Here is a 15,713-nt window from a genome sequence, read left to right as displayed (position 1 = left end):
AATACTGACAACAACACGAAAAAAAAGTAAAGCAGAATGCACCTTTTATTTTCAGGTACCTAAAGCAATTAAGTAATGTTAATTTTTGCAAAACTCAAAAGGATTCAGTTGGATCTCTGGTAAAAATGACTGGCATAATTAATCTTTGTATACTTTCTCAAAGTACTATGATTTATGGGAAAAATAGCATATATTAAAACTACTATGAAGGTAACAATAATGATTTAAAAAACCTTCCAGGGCATAATTTTTATAAAATTACTTGATTATTTTCTGTGTAAATAAGTAAACATATGATCAGTTTTTCCCCCAATCCTGTATTCTATTTAATTTTACCTTGGCTTCTGTCTCTGCTCTCCCCGATATCAGTGCTGGTAGTTGCAATTGTATCTGCTAAGGCCATCAGAGACATCTGCTCCATCCGGCTGAGTCCTGGTAAACTGGAATGAAGTAAGTGGCCAGAAAGAACCTGAGCATGCTCAGGACCAAAGTAAGTTGGACTGTACTGCGAAAGGTCAATGACCCTGGGCTTGGTATTTTCTTCATCTGTCTCTAACACATGATGATCAGTCATTAAAGTTGGGATCTGAAAAAGCTCATCATAACTTTCTTTTGACACCTGGTTTGAATTATTTAAGGTACTCTGATTACTGGACTTCTCTAAAGATGAGCAGCAGCTATCATCATCTGCTGCAAGTAAGGCATATAAAGGAAGTGGAGGGACAGAATCTATTTCTGTGTAATCTGTATTTTCACTTTTGTTGAAAGCCTGGGGGTCTCTGGTAGTGCTTCCACTAGCACTGATAGTGAGAGACCTAAGGCGGCGCTCATGATTGGATTCAGCTTCATTCAGAGCCACAACCTCTCCAGCAATGCACTTGACAAGGTGTGACAAGATGGCTTTTGCTCTCCGAACCTTGCCAAGGTCCATGAGTTCCAAAAGCTGCAAGGGATGATACTGAGGTAAAGTTGGGGAAAGAACATGGGCTGCTTCAAAAAGACCTGAATCTTCCACATCCACAGATGGATCAAAGGCAGTTTTCTTTCCACAGATTTTCTGGGCAAGACTGGTCATAGATCGAGTCAGAGTTTTCTTTGGAGGATGTAATCCAGAACTCGATGAGTTACTCTGTTTTATTAAACTTATTATAGATGGAGTGCTCCCATTGTATGAATCTGTTATAACTGGTTCCTGCTTAGAAGATGGCTGCCACTGGGAATAGACATGCATTTCACAATCCATTCCTACCACCAGAATACCATCCCGGACCCACGATAAAGAAACAGGAAAAGGTGGAGAGCCTTCTACAGAAGAAACCAAGTCCATACTTCTTAAGAGTACAAATTTAGAAAGTGGCACAGCTTTAGTACTTTCCCAGAGAGGAAATGCTAGGCTTTCTTTACCAGCCTGTTCTTGTATCTTGCCAGCCAGGGGTCCATACATAAAAAGTTTTGATCCAATTCCTACAGTGAGGATATGAGAACCATCTTCTCTAGACATCCAATCTAAGTGAACTAAGTGCTTTGTGTTTGATGTGATACTCTCTTTACTAGATAAGTACACCTCTTGCTTATTATAAGCCACTAAATTGCTATCAATACTAATACCAGAATCTAACACTGTATTCAGTTCATCTAAATGAATTGTCTGTTCAAGGACCCAACATGAACCTCCTGTAGACTCACATTCAAAAATACTGACATGCATTAGAAAGTCCTGAGAAGACCTACTATTAGATGCAGGCTGCTTAAATGCTACTGCTAACCTATTTGTATGTGCACAGCTAACTTCTACAGGCCTACCAGGGATGGTTATACTACTATTGCTATGAAGCCCATCTTCGATAAGCAATGGCCATTCTTCCCAAACGTATTCAAGATTCATTCTTTCATTCTTTGATGTGTCAGATTCTCCATCTGTGACTCTGCATCTCCAGAATCTTACTTTCTCATCCGAGCATGAAGTTGCCAATAAGTAAGGAGCACTGCACACAGGATATATGGAAGAGGAACTCAGATGTCCTAAAATAAAAATAATCCATTAACAAAATGTCAAATTTGGTTAAATATTTCTGTTTTCATGTACTAAAGTCCTTGTATAAAGCACTGTTAACAACAAGAAAACCTATATTTAGTTTATGAGTCAACAAAATCAGTAAAAAGCTTTTAAGGACTTCAAAAAGGAATACAAAAAGGAAAATATTATCAAAACCTAGAGCTGAAAGAGAACTATGAGGTAATTTCAATTCCTATATCTTACAGGTAAGGACCCCTGACCAAGTGTGTATAGTATCTCATGCTAAATCCAACAGGTCGAATAAGACAGAATTAGAAAACCTGAATTCTCAGGTTTGAGAACCTGGTTCTCAGACCAGCATTCTTTTCACCTAATTCTTATTACCCAATTCTTATAAATCTTATTTTAAAGATACCAATACATTTTTAAAATGGTGTCAACACTTATGGCTCCTTCTCTTCAGTATTTTTACCATTTTGTGAGCAGTCTGTGCTTACCTAACTTATGAAATGGATCCTCCATAATTGAAGGGTATTTGATACTACTGATGCTTACAAGATTCTTAAGCGTGACAAAATGTTTCCTGTCTTTTTTTTTTAAAGATTTTATTTGAGAGCATGAGCGAGAGATAGCATGAATGGGGGGAGGGGCAGAGGGAGAGGGAGAAGCAGACTCCCCACTGAGCAGGGAATCCAATGTGTGGGCTCAATCTCAGGAACCCAGGATCATAACGTGTGCCAAAGGCAGATGTTTAACTGACTGAGCCAACCAGGTGCTCCACATTTCTGTCCTTAATTTAATTATAAACTCTTAATTTCCTAAATCATTGGCAAGCTTTCCTTTTAAGATAGTAGTGACTATTTTAGGCTTTGCTAGCCACAGACAGAGTCTCTACTCCAACTATTCCAGAGTCTCTACTCCAACTATTCCACGCTGCCAGTCTAGAGTAAAAGCAGGTATACACAAAAGTAAATCAATAAGTGTAGCTAGGTTTAATCAAAGGTATTTACAAAACAGGTATCGGGCCTATAGTCTGCCAACTCCTGTCCTAAATTATTAAACTTAAAAGACTAATTATAATATAGAAATGTTATATAGGACATTATACTTCAAAAGCATTTTGACATAATTTTAAGTTTTCTTAAAAAAAAAAAAAAAAAACCTAAAGGAATATAGCAGTATTGCTGAAGGATACAAATAGTATTGTTCATTGGTATGTCTGAGCTGAACAGAGAATAGCTTACCTTCCTAAGAGATGCATTAAAAATAAGTTCTTAAGACTAGCTTTTACTGTCTGCTGTTTTTGCCAAACAAAACAAATTTCTTTTTCCCTAGAACTCTTCTTCTTCTGCCCAAATTACTTGGACCAAAGTTAAATAAGAGGACTGTTTCTAGAAATATTTCTCTTACATTTGCCATATTGTTTTAATTGGAGTTCAGCAGTGAAGATCATACTGTTCTGGCTAAGGGAACAGCTCTTAAAATTGTGTCAATGCAAACATTCATTTTCAAACTTTAATCTCCCTTGCATTGATGCTTCTTTTAGTAAAATATACAAAGAAGTAGAATTAAAAGTTATCAGAATACTGTTAATACCGCAACTCCTGCTGCTAATTTCACCAATTAAAAATGAGTAAGAACCTGATATATCAATAAAGCCCTAAGAAGCATTCAAAGTCATAAATCCAAAAAAAATGACAGAGAAGTAGAAAAGAACAAAAATACACACCATGACAATGAAAACCAAAGAACTGAATGATAAAATGACGGATTTTGTCTTGGTTTTCTTGATACCCTACAACTGTGGTCCGTAATCTATCTTATGTACAATCAGAATCATCTGGGTACCTTGCTAAAATAGCCTTTAGGTGCACCACAGAGTTTTTAATTCAGTAAATCCAGCATGTAGCCCAAGAATTTTTACTTCTAACGAGGTCCCAGATCACGCTCATGTTCCTGGTCTGGGTATCACATTTTGAGAACTGCCGCCCTAGGATAAAGATGATAGGTATATACTGGGACCCACACAGTCAGAATCCTATAGGGCACACAACTCTAGGCGGTCACTACCAGTATTATCAAAGATGACAAATAAGGCACAACCATGTTATTATCTCTGCACAGGAAACTCTGGGTTTTTCTTCATAATGACACCATAAAAATTTGTTTGGGAAATCAATATTTAAGACTACAAATGGTTGACAAATGCAGAATAATCTGAAAACATATTGAGAATTTATTTAAGTTTTAAATTCAGGGTAAAGATAGTATTTCCAATTCTGCTTCCACATGATTTACAAACAGGTAGTTGTGCCTATTTTTAAATACCTTACTAAATATTCATGGATTACCAAGTTTGATTAGTCTCTTTTCACAAACTATACAAACCTGCTGATGGCTTAACACTTATTATTTCAACTCCTTCTGGCAAATTCAACTCTTGGCTATAAACCATTTCTGAAGACAGAGTCAACTTGCTGGTACTCTGGAGATTTGCTCTGCAAGCCTGATACTTCTGTGAAAAAGGAGATACGATCTTCTCTGGAGAAGAAGAATAATGTTCTTCTGGCTGCCAAACTGCTTCAGATATTTTTGTATCTACTTTTTCATCTATAAAACACATAAGAACCATAAACCGAGGGGGGGAACCTGTGAATCTTCAAATTGCTACATTTTATAATCCCAAAGCCTTATAAAAATAAAAAATAAAACAACATATTAATAGAATTCTTTATGGCCAGAATATCAGAGAATCTGATTAACTGAATAAAATACAATTATTTTCACTCAACAGGTTTAAAAACATGCACTGCTCTAACCACATATAATTTGTTAATTTAAGTCTACTTAAAGTTCAAAAGATTAAAAAAAAACTTACCCAATGAGACAGGAGTGGACTTTAAATGTAAATTCCACATGTGTAACAATGAACGGTTGTCTTGGGTGCCCTCAATTACAATTAGGTAGAATTTCTCAGAAAACCCATTAGGTAAGCTGCCTGTTGGTATTAATATTTTTCACTATTAACATGGATAAGTGAGACAACTTATTAAATATGCCAAGTTAAAATAAATGAATTTAAAAAAAATTAAAAACTCTTACCTAAGGTTCGAATGCAACCAATTTTTTACGTGAATTTGTATTAAATTAAAATTTTAATAATTACATGTATGCTACACTTTTCATTTCTAAATTGACATGCTTAAAAAATTCACACATTACAGTAATCACTATGACCTTATTCACATAGGTTCGACCATAATAAGGCAATTTCTGAACAGGTGCAACTATGTGACAGATACTTTAAATCAACATATTATAATTAAAACTGTATTGCTGGGGATCCCTGGATGGCTCAGTGATTTAGTGCCTGCCTTCAGCCCAGGGCGTAGTCCTGGAGTCCCGAGATCAAGTCCCACATCAGGCTCCCTACATGGAGCCTGCCTCTCTCTCTGTGTCTCTCATGAATAAATAAATAAAATATTTAAATAATAAAAAAAATAAAAATGTATTGCCAAACATTTCAAGGTAAATAACTTTCACAATGGAATGACTTATTAATGAAGTTTATTAAGATTCAAAATAAAAGTATTCCTCATTCACATTTGAGAAAAATTTTCTTAGTCAAACTGCATGATTTAAGCAGCACACAAGCTGCTCAAAATAAACTAAAAAGCGACAATACCGGGGCAAGATGGCAGAAGAGTAGGTTCAACAAATCACCTGTCCCCACCAAATTACCTAGATAAACTTCAAAATCATCCTGAAAATCTATAAATTCGGCCTGAGATTTAAAGAGACAGCAGCTGGAATGCTACAGTGAGAAGAGTTTGCGCTTCTATCAAGGTAGGCAGACAGGGGGGTAAAAAAGAAATAAAGAAACAAAAGGCATCCAAGGGGGAGGGGCCCCGTGAGGAGCCCGGCTAAAGCCGTGGTGAGTGCCCCCAGGACAGTAGAGCCCCGACCCGGAGAAGCAGGAGCTGCACCAATCTTCCCGGGTGGAAAGGCCTCCCAGGGAGTTGGAGCAGGACCGCAGGAGGGCGAGGATGCCCTCGGGCTCCCTGGAACAGTTAAGAGACACCTGCGCCCCCGGGGAGAGTGCGCCGAGCTCCCTGAAGGGCTGCAGCGCGTGCACGGCTGGACCCGGGAGCTCGGAAGGGGCTCGGGCGGTGGCGCTGCGTGGAGGGGGCTGCAGGGCGGGAGCAGCTCCAAGGCAGCTCCCGTCAGAGGAAGAGGCTCCGTGCGGAGGGGGCTGCACGGCTCCAGAAGCAGCTCAGACGGGCTCGGGCAGCGGCTCCCGCGGAGGAGACTGTGCAGCCACCAGGAAAGCGAATCCAACAGCGCAGGCCCAGGAGCACTGGGCCCTGGGACAGAGCCCAGGATCCGGCCTCCCCTCCCAACCCCCACAGGCAGAGGCCAGGAGGGCCCAGGACCGCAAGGACTCTCCTGCCCCAAGCTGAGCAGATCAGCGGCCCCGCCCCAGAGCCTCCAGGCCCTGCAGATGGAGAGCTCTGTAGTAACTGTGGGGGCTGACTCCAGGGCTGCAGAGCTGCCTCTGCCACCGTGGTTGTTCCTCCTGGGGCCTCACGAGGTAAACAACCCCCACTGAGCCCTGCACCAGGCAGGGGCAGAGCAGCTCCCCCAAGTGCTAACACCTGAGACTCAGCACAACAGGCCCCTCCCCCAGAAGACCAGCTAGATGGACAAGTTCCAGGGGAAGTCAAGGGACTTAAAGTATGCAGAATCAGAAGATACTCCCCCATGTTTTTGTTTTTGTTTTTGCTTTTTGATTTGTTTGCTTCCCCCACCCCTTTTTTTCCCTTTCTTTCTTTCTCTTTCTCTTTTTCTTCTCTTTTTTTCTTCCTTTTTTCTTTTTCTCTTTTCTTTCCTTCTTTCTCTCCTTTTTCTCCTTTTCCCAATACAACTTGTTTTGGGCCACTCTGCACTGAGCAAAATGACTAGAAGGAAAACCTCACCTCAAAAGAAAGAACCAGAAACAGTCCTCTCTGCCACAGAGTTACAAAATCTGGATTACAATTCAATGTCAGAAAGCCAATTCAGAAGCACTATTATAGAGCTACTGGTGGCTCTAGAAAAAAGCATAAAGGACTCAAGAAACTTCATGACTGCAGAATTTAGATCCAATCAGGCAGAAATTAAAAATCAATTGAATGAGATACAATCCAAACTAAAAGTCCTAACGACCAGGGTTAAGACCAGGGTTAATGAGGTGGAAGAACGAGTGACATAAAAGACAAGTTGATGGCAAAGAGGGAAACTGAGGAAAAAAGAGACAAACAATTAGAAGACCATGAAGACAGATTAAGGGAAATAAACGACAGCCTGAGGAAGAAAAACCTACGTTTAATTGGGGTTCCCGAGGGCGCCAAAAGGAACAGAGGGCCAGAATATGTATTTGAACAAATTCTAGCTGAAAACTTTCCTAATCTGGGAAGGGAAACAGGCATTCAGATCCAGGAAATAGAAAGATCCCCTCCTAAAATCAATAAAAACCGTTCAACACCTCGACATTTAATAGTGAAGCTTGCAAATTCCAAAGATAAAGAGAAGATCCTTAAAGCAGCAAGAGACAAGAAATCCCTGACTTTTATGGGGAAGAGTGTTAGGGTAACAGCAGACCTCTCCACAGAGACCTGGCAGGCCAGAAAGGGCTGGCAGGATATATTCAGGGTCCTAAATGAGAAGAACATGCAACCAAGAATACTTTATCCAGCAAGGCTCTCATTCAAAATGGAAGGAGAGATAAAGAGCTTCCAAGACAGGCAGGAACTGAAAGAATATGTGACCTCCAAACCAGCTCTGCAAGAAATTTTAAAGGGACTCTTAAAATTCCCCTTTAAGAAGTTGTTCAGTGGAACAATCCACAAAAACAAGGACTGAATAGATATCATGGTGACACTAAATTCATACCTTTCAATAGTAACTCTGAACGTGAACGGGCTTAATGACCCCATCAAAGGGACAGGGTTTCAGACTGGATAAAAAAGCAGGACCCATCTATTTGCTGTCTACAAGAGACTCATTTTAGACAGAAGGACACCTACAGCCTGAAAATAAAAGGTTGGAGAACCATTTACCATTCGAATGGTCCTCAAAAGAAAGCAGGGGTAGCCATCCTTATATCAGATAAACTAAAATTTACCCCAAAGACTGTAGTGAGAGATGAAGAGGGACACTATCTCATACTTAAAGGATCTAGCCAACAAGAGGACTTAACAATCCTCAATATATATGCCACGAATGTGGGAGCTGCCAAATATATCAATTAATAACCAAAGTGAAGAAATACTTAGATAATAATACACTTATACTTGGTGACTTCAATCTACCTCTGTCTATACTCGATAGGTCTTCTAAGCACAACATCTCCAAAGAAACGAGAGCTTTAAATGATACACTGGACCAGATGGATTTCACAGATATCTACAGAACTTTACATCCAAACTCAACTGAATACACATTCTTCTCAAGTGCATATGGAACTTTCTCCAGAATAGACCATATACTGGGTCACAAATCAGGTCTGAACCGATACCAAAAGATTGGGATCGTCCCCTGCATATTCTCAGACCATAATGCCTTGAAATTAGAACTAAATCACAACAAGAAGTTTGGAAGGACCTCAAACACGTGGAGGTTAAGGACCATCCTGCTAAAAGATGAAAGGGTCAACCAGGAAATTAAGGAAGAATTAAAAAGATTCATGGAAACTAATGAGAATGAAGATACAACCCTTCAAACTCTTTGGGATGCAGCAAAAGCAGTCCTGAGGGGGAAATACATCGCAATACAAGCATCCATTCAAAAACTGGAAAGAACTCAAATACAAAAGCTAACCTTACACCTAAAGGAGCTAAAGAAAAAACAGCAAATAGATCCTACACCCAGCAGAAGAAGAGAGTTAATAAAGAGTTGAGCAGAACTCAACGAAATCGAGACCAGAAGAAGTGTGGAACAGATCAACAAAACCAGGAGTTGGTTCTTTGAAAGAATTAATAAGATAGATAAACCATTAGCCAGCCTTATTAAAAAGAAGAGAGAGAAGACTCAAATTAAGAAAATCATGAATGAGAAAGGAGAGATCACTACCAACACCAAGGAAATACAAACGATTTTAAAAACATATTATGAACAGCTATACGCCAATAAATTAGGCAATCTAGAAGAAATGGACGTATTCCTGGAAAGCCACAAACTACCAAAACTGGAACAGGAAGAAATAGAAAACCTGAACAGGCCAATAACCAGGGAGGAAATTGAAGCAGTCATCAACAACCTCCCAAGACACAAAAGTCCAGGGCCAGATGGCTTCCCAGGGGAATTCTATCTAACGTTTAAAGAAGAAACCATACCTATTCTCCTAAAGCTGTTTGGAAAGATAGAAAGAGATGGAGTACTTCCAAATTCGTTCTATGAGGCCAGCATCACCTTAATTCCAAAACCAAAGATCCCACCAAAAAGGAGAATTATAGACCAATATCCCTGATGAACATGGATGCAAAAATTCTCAACAAGATACTAGCCAATAGGATCCAAAAGTACATTAAGAAAATTATTCACCATGACCAAGTAGGATTTATCCCCGGGACACAAGGCTGGTTCAACACCCGTAAAACAATCAATGTGATTCATCATATCAGCAAGAGAAAAACCAAGAACCATATAATCCTCTCATTAGATGCAGAGAAAGCATTTGACAAAATACAGCATCCATTCTTGATCAAAACTCTTCAGGGGATCCCTGGGTGGCGCAGTGGTTTAGCGCCTGCCTTTGGCCCGGGGCGTGATCCTGGAGACCCGGGATCGAATCCCACGTCGGGCTCCTGGTGCATGGAGCCTGCTTCTCCCTCTGCCTATGCCTCTGCTTCTCTCTCTCTCTGTGTGACTATCATAAAAGAAAAAAAAAAAAAAAAAAACTCTTCAGAGTGTAGGGATAGAGGGAACATTCCTCAACATCTTAAAAGCCATCTACAAAAAGCCCACAGCAAATATCATTCTCAATGGGGAAGCACTGGGAGCCTTTCCCCTAAGATCAGGAAAAGACAGGGATGTCCACTCTCACCACTGCTATTCAACATAGTACTGGAAGTCCTAGCCTCGGCAATCAGACAACAAAAAGACATTAAAGGCATTCAAATTGGCAAAGAAGAAGTCAAACTCTCCCTCTTCGCCGATGACATGATACTCTACATAGAAAACCCAAAAGCCTCCACCCCAAGACTGCTAGAACTCATACAGCAATTAGGTAGCGTGGCAGGATACAAAATCAATGCCCAGAAGTCAGTGGCATTTCTATACACTAACAATGAGACTGAAGAAAGAGAAATTAAGGAGTCAATCCCATTTACAATTGCACCCAAAAGCATAAGATACCTAGGAATAAACCTAACCAAAGAGGTAAAGGATCTATACCCTAAAAACTATAGAACACTTCTGAAAGAAATTTAGGAAGACGCAGAGATGGAAAAATATTCCATGCTCATGGATTGGAAGAATTAATATTGTGAAAATGTCAATGTTACCCAGGGCAATTTACAAATTTAATGCAATCCCTATCAAAATACCATGGACTTTCTTCAGAGAGTTAGAACAAATTATTTTAAGATTTGTGTGGAATCAGAAAAGACCCCGAACAGCCAGGGGAATTTTAAAAAAGAAAACCATATCTGGGGGCATCACAATGCCAGATTTCAGGTTGTACTACAAAGCTGTGGTCATCAAGACAGGGTGGTACTGGCACAAAAACAGACACATAGATCAATGGAACAGAATAGAGAACCCAGAAGTGGACCCTGAACTTTACGGTCAACTAATATTCGATAAAGGAGGAAAGACTATCCATTGGAAGAAAGACAGTCTCTTCAATAAATGCTGCTGGGAAAATTGGACATCCACATGCAGAAGAATGAAACTAGACCACTCTCTTTCACCATACACAAAGATAAACTCAAAATGGTGAAAGATCTAAATGTGACACAAGATTCCATCAAAATCCTAGAGGAGAACACAGGCAACACCCTTTTGAACTCAGCCACAGTAACTTCTTGCAAGATACATCCACGAAGGCAAAAGAAACAAAAGCAAAAATGAACTATTGGGACTTCATCAAGATAAGAAGCTTTTGCACAGCAAAGGATACAGTCAACAAAACTCAAAGACAACCTACAGAATGGGAGAAGATATTTGCAAATGACCTATCAGATAAAGGGCTAGTTTCCAAGATCTATAAAGAACTTCTTAAACTCAACACCAAAGAAACAAACAATACAATCATGCAATGGGCAAAAGACATGAACAGAAATCTCACAGAGGAAGACATAGACATGGCCAACAAGCACATGAGAAAATGCTCCGCATCACTGACCTTCAGGGAAATACAAATCAAAACCACAATGAGATACCACCTCACACCAGTGAGAATGGGGAAAATTAACAAGGCAGGAAACCACAGATGTTGGAGAGGACGGGGAGAAAAGGGAACCCTCTTACACTGTTGGTGGGAATGTGAACTGGTGCAGCCACTCTGGAAAACTGTGTGGAGGTTCCTCAAAGAGTTAAAAATAGACCTGCCCTACGACCCAGCAATTCCACTGTTGGGGATTTACCCCAAAGATACAGATACAATGAAACGCCGGGACACCTGTACCCCAATGTTTATAGCAGCAATATCCACAATAGCCAAACTGTGGAAGGAGCCTTGGTGTCCATCGAAAGATGAATGGATAAAGAAGATGTGGTTTATGTATACAATGGAATATTACTCAGCCATTAGAAACGACAAATACGCACCATTTGCTTCAACGTGGATGGAACTGGAGGGTATTATGCTGAGTGAAGTAAGTCAATCGGAGAAGGACAAACATTGTATGTTCTCATTCATTTGGGGAATATAAATAATAGTGAAAGGGAATATAAGGGAAGGGAGAAGAAATGTGTGGGAAATATCAGAAAGGGAGACAGAACTTAAAGACTCCTAACTCTGAGAAACGAACTAGTGGTGGTGGAAGGGGAGGAGGGCAGGGGGTGGGGGTGACTGGGTGACGGGCACTGAGGGGGCACTTGACGGGATGAGCACTGGGTGTTATTCTGTATGTTGGTAAATTGAACACCAATAAAAAATAAATTTATTTAAAAAAATAAATAAATAAAAATAAACTAAAAAGCTACATCTCAAATATAAAATCAAAAAAATAAAATAAAATATAAAATCAGTGACTCACTATTAGCTGAAAAAAAGTGAACTTGGTTTAATGACTGACTTTAATCCAAGTTCTCTTAACTATGTACAAAATTATGTAAAGAAAAATTATAAAAACTATAGAAATCATAGGACGTATAAAAATCAGAAAAATAACCAGAAACATCTAAAGTCATACTGTGTTAAGATACTAAATGAAAAGGTGACTTTGGTAATATGTTCTGTGTGAGTTAAGCATTTAAGTTACAAGAGTTAAGAGGAAGGAGAGGATAAGGGATTATGACTGAAGGAAAAAAAAGATCAGAGAGCAACCCATTTCTAATCATTTTACTAACAAGAAAGAATGTAATAATGAAGGTAGCTGAGAAATGGTTCTTCTCTTCTTGACATTAGAACTAAGTAAGATGAACACATTATACTTTGGGTATGTTCTGGAAAATTGATAATGAAGATAATAGTTTTTCAGTAAAACTCAGTAAGAATTCCCAGAATATTATTAAAACTAGGAAAAATATTTAGTTTTAAAGAGAAAAAAATAAGTTAAAAATTGAATCCTAGAAAAGATAATGCTAGAATAGATTTAAGATCACAAAATTCAACTTGAAGCATAAAAGAGTAGTTTCTTTAAGAAAAAAACTTAGAGGGATCCCTGGGTGGCGCAGCGGTTCGGCGCCTGCCTTTGGCCCAGGGCGCGATCCTGGAGACCCGGGATCGAATCCCACGTCGGGCTCCCGGTGCATGGAGCCTGCTTCTCCCTCTGCCTGTGTCTCTGCCTCTCTCTCTCTCTCTGTGACTATCATGAATAAATAAATTTAAAAAAAAAAAAAAAAAGAAAAAAACTTAGAGATTTGAATTGTTAAAAATATTAATGTTCTTAATATTTTATTTTATTTATTTTTTAAAGATTTTATTTATTTATTCATGAGAGACACACACACACACACACACACACACACAGAAAGAGAGAAAGAGAGAGGCAGAGAGAGAAGCGGGCTCCTCGCAGGGAGCCCGATGTGGGACTCGATCCCAGATTCTGGGATCACGCCCTGCGCTAAAGGCAGACGCTCAACCGCTGAGCTATCCAGGTGTCTCTGTTCTTAATATTTTAATATAAAAAAGGAAAAGTAAAGGACATTTTGTTGATATAACTAACCCTTTATCTTGTACCTGACATCTTTATTTTCCTTTCTCAGTATCTTTCCATCACTGTATTCAGAGCTTACCAAAGCACTGTGCTTTTGCACAGTTCATGAATTCTCAGGGAAAATCACAGACTAAGTGGAAACAGTGGTAAGAAATTAGACATTTGACATGACAGTGCAAAACTCATAGGAAAAGAAAACTGAATGGGACGCCTGTGTGGCTCAGTGGTTGAGTATCTGCCTTTGGCCCAGGGCATGATCCTGGTGTTCTGGGATGGAGTCCCACATTGGGCTCCCTGCATGGAGCCTGCTTCTCCCTCTGCCTATGTCTCTGCCTCCCTGTGTCTCTCATGAAAATTTTTTTAAAAAAAGAAAAGAAAATTGGAAAAACTTGGAATTAAGAAACAATATACAAGTAAGAAAAATAATCTGGAGCAAATACAGAAGAAAAATAGTATTACTTGGGGCTTAATAATGGACTTTTAAAAGCCTGAGGCTGTATAGTTCATTTATACTGTATAGTTCATTTATAAGGAAAGTCATTTTTCTTTTTTTCTCACCAGGAAAGTGATTGCTAAGTTTGGTTTGGCTCTGTACTTGAAACTGATGACCAAAAAATTTTGATCTTCATTTTGTTCTGTTTTCCTCTATGCAAAATAACAATTTTAAGTGGAGGAGTTTAATATAATTTTTAAAAATGTTTATGAAAGTATTAATTGAAACACCTTGTCTTTAAATTTTAACTTGAAGTTTTAAAAGCTACTGTTTTAAAAGTGTAGATTTCTAAAGGGTCAGGTGTCCCCATATTATCCTAATTTTTAGTATAGGATCCTATCCATGCAAAGAGTACTCATACATTAATAATAAAAAACATCTCTTTTTATGCTTTTTAAAAGATATAACTGACAAACCCCTTTAATTTTTTTCATGTTTATTTCCTGGTTTAAGAATAAAAAACTACTGATATTTATATAAATAACATCACAAACCTACATAGAAAAATTTTAAGTTCACATATGATGATATGAAACATTATATTAACTTATCTTTATTAACTGTTTAACATACTCTACATATTTCTCATTACATAAAAAGACTATTTTTTACCTGCATCAGATAACATTCTGTCTTTTCCCAGACTTTTCTTCTCAAGGTTATTCAAAATGAAATCTTCTTGAAAAACATGAAGCAGCTGGGTTTTTCTGCCTTGCTGAATGTAAATAAACACCAACATAAGTTGATTTATATATTATTTACCTAATGCTGAGTGGCCAGAAAAATAATACTTACAAGTTTGGTAATGGGATCTAACGCAATAATACATCCAGGCCTGGCTGTTGACTGTTGACTTACGATGTTAAACACTTCACCAACATATTTCTGTTTTTTAAAAAAAATGGACATCTCCTTTATTAAACAGTTAAATTAAAAAATAATAAATATGAAAATTCAGGCATAGTAGATAAATAATACATAAGTTCAAGTGGGGCTAAATAAATTGACAAGTCTCTTTCGTTATAAACATTCTAGGACTTTACCTTACTATTCATGATGTAGGAATGAATAAGAGTTATGGCTCAATGTAAAGAGCAAAAGCAATGAGTGGTGATTATTAGAGAGAAGAATATTTTACATCTATAAATGTGAAAGACTGACTTCAATGTCACAGAAATGTTGTAAGAATTAATGATTTTTAGGCATTAATGTTGAAGTGAGAAAGATGGAGGTAAAGAAACAAGTTGATATTTACATAAATTTACATTTATGTATGCTGATTTCTCAAGCTACTTAATATCCTGACTGCTCTAGTCAAGGTCACATTGCTAAATTCGATCTTCATCACACTTAATCTATGAGCAGCATTTGATTCTACTTATCACTCCCTTCTTGAAATAATTGTCCTCACTTGGATTCCACTATATACCACATTCACCCCACTTTTAGCAATGGGATGCCCCAATGTTCAATCCTACCACTTCTACTTTCTTTCCTTCAGTGATCTCATCCAGCTCCATACCTTTAAATTCATATTCTGACAGCTACTTATTTTATATCCTCAGATCAGACCCTCTCTAAACTATGAGCATAAAGATGAGCATATTAGGTCTGTTGGGTGTTAAACAGGCATCTCAAAATTAACATGTTCAACACCAGGCTCTCAAATCCTCCTGCCCTTAAAAATCAGCCTCTTAGGCTTTCTTCCTAACTCAACTCAAGGTCTTTGTGCTCACACACAAACAGGGCATCATCCTCTTTTTCTCATACAAGCCCAACATCCAGTCCAATCCTGCCTGTTCCATGTTTGTACCACATCCAGATTTGACCAATTCTTCTC

The 15,713-nt window shown here is 38.5% G+C and overlaps 1 protein-coding gene across 8 annotated transcripts in view; it reads right to left on the bottom strand.

Moving 5' to 3' along the window:
* Positions 1-15,713, bottom strand: part of DMXL1 (Dmx like 1) — a 126,597-nt gene that overhangs the window by 65,780 nt on the left and 45,104 nt on the right. For all 8 annotated transcript variants that reach the window (XM_077911310.1, XM_077911305.1, XM_077911306.1 and 5 more), the window contains 5 exons: positions 14,669-14,758; positions 14,486-14,588; positions 4,896-5,015; positions 4,406-4,627; positions 337-2,022 (listed from right to left, as the gene is read on the bottom strand). In XM_077911310.1, coding sequence (XP_077767436.1) covers positions 337-2,022; positions 4,406-4,627; positions 4,896-5,015; positions 14,486-14,588; positions 14,669-14,758 — 2,221 coding nt within the window. The remainder of the gene's footprint in view (positions 1-336; positions 2,023-4,405; positions 4,628-4,895; positions 5,016-14,485; positions 14,589-14,668; positions 14,759-15,713) is intronic.

The sequence above is a fragment of the Canis aureus genome, chromosome 10 (assembly GCF_053574225.1).
Source record: "Canis aureus isolate CA01 chromosome 10, VMU_Caureus_v.1.0, whole genome shotgun sequence".
Classification (NCBI taxonomy): domain Eukaryota; kingdom Metazoa; phylum Chordata; class Mammalia; order Carnivora; family Canidae; genus Canis; species Canis aureus.
The sequence above is the reverse complement of the archived record's forward strand: the minus strand, read 5'-3'. Positions and strand labels throughout refer to the sequence as shown.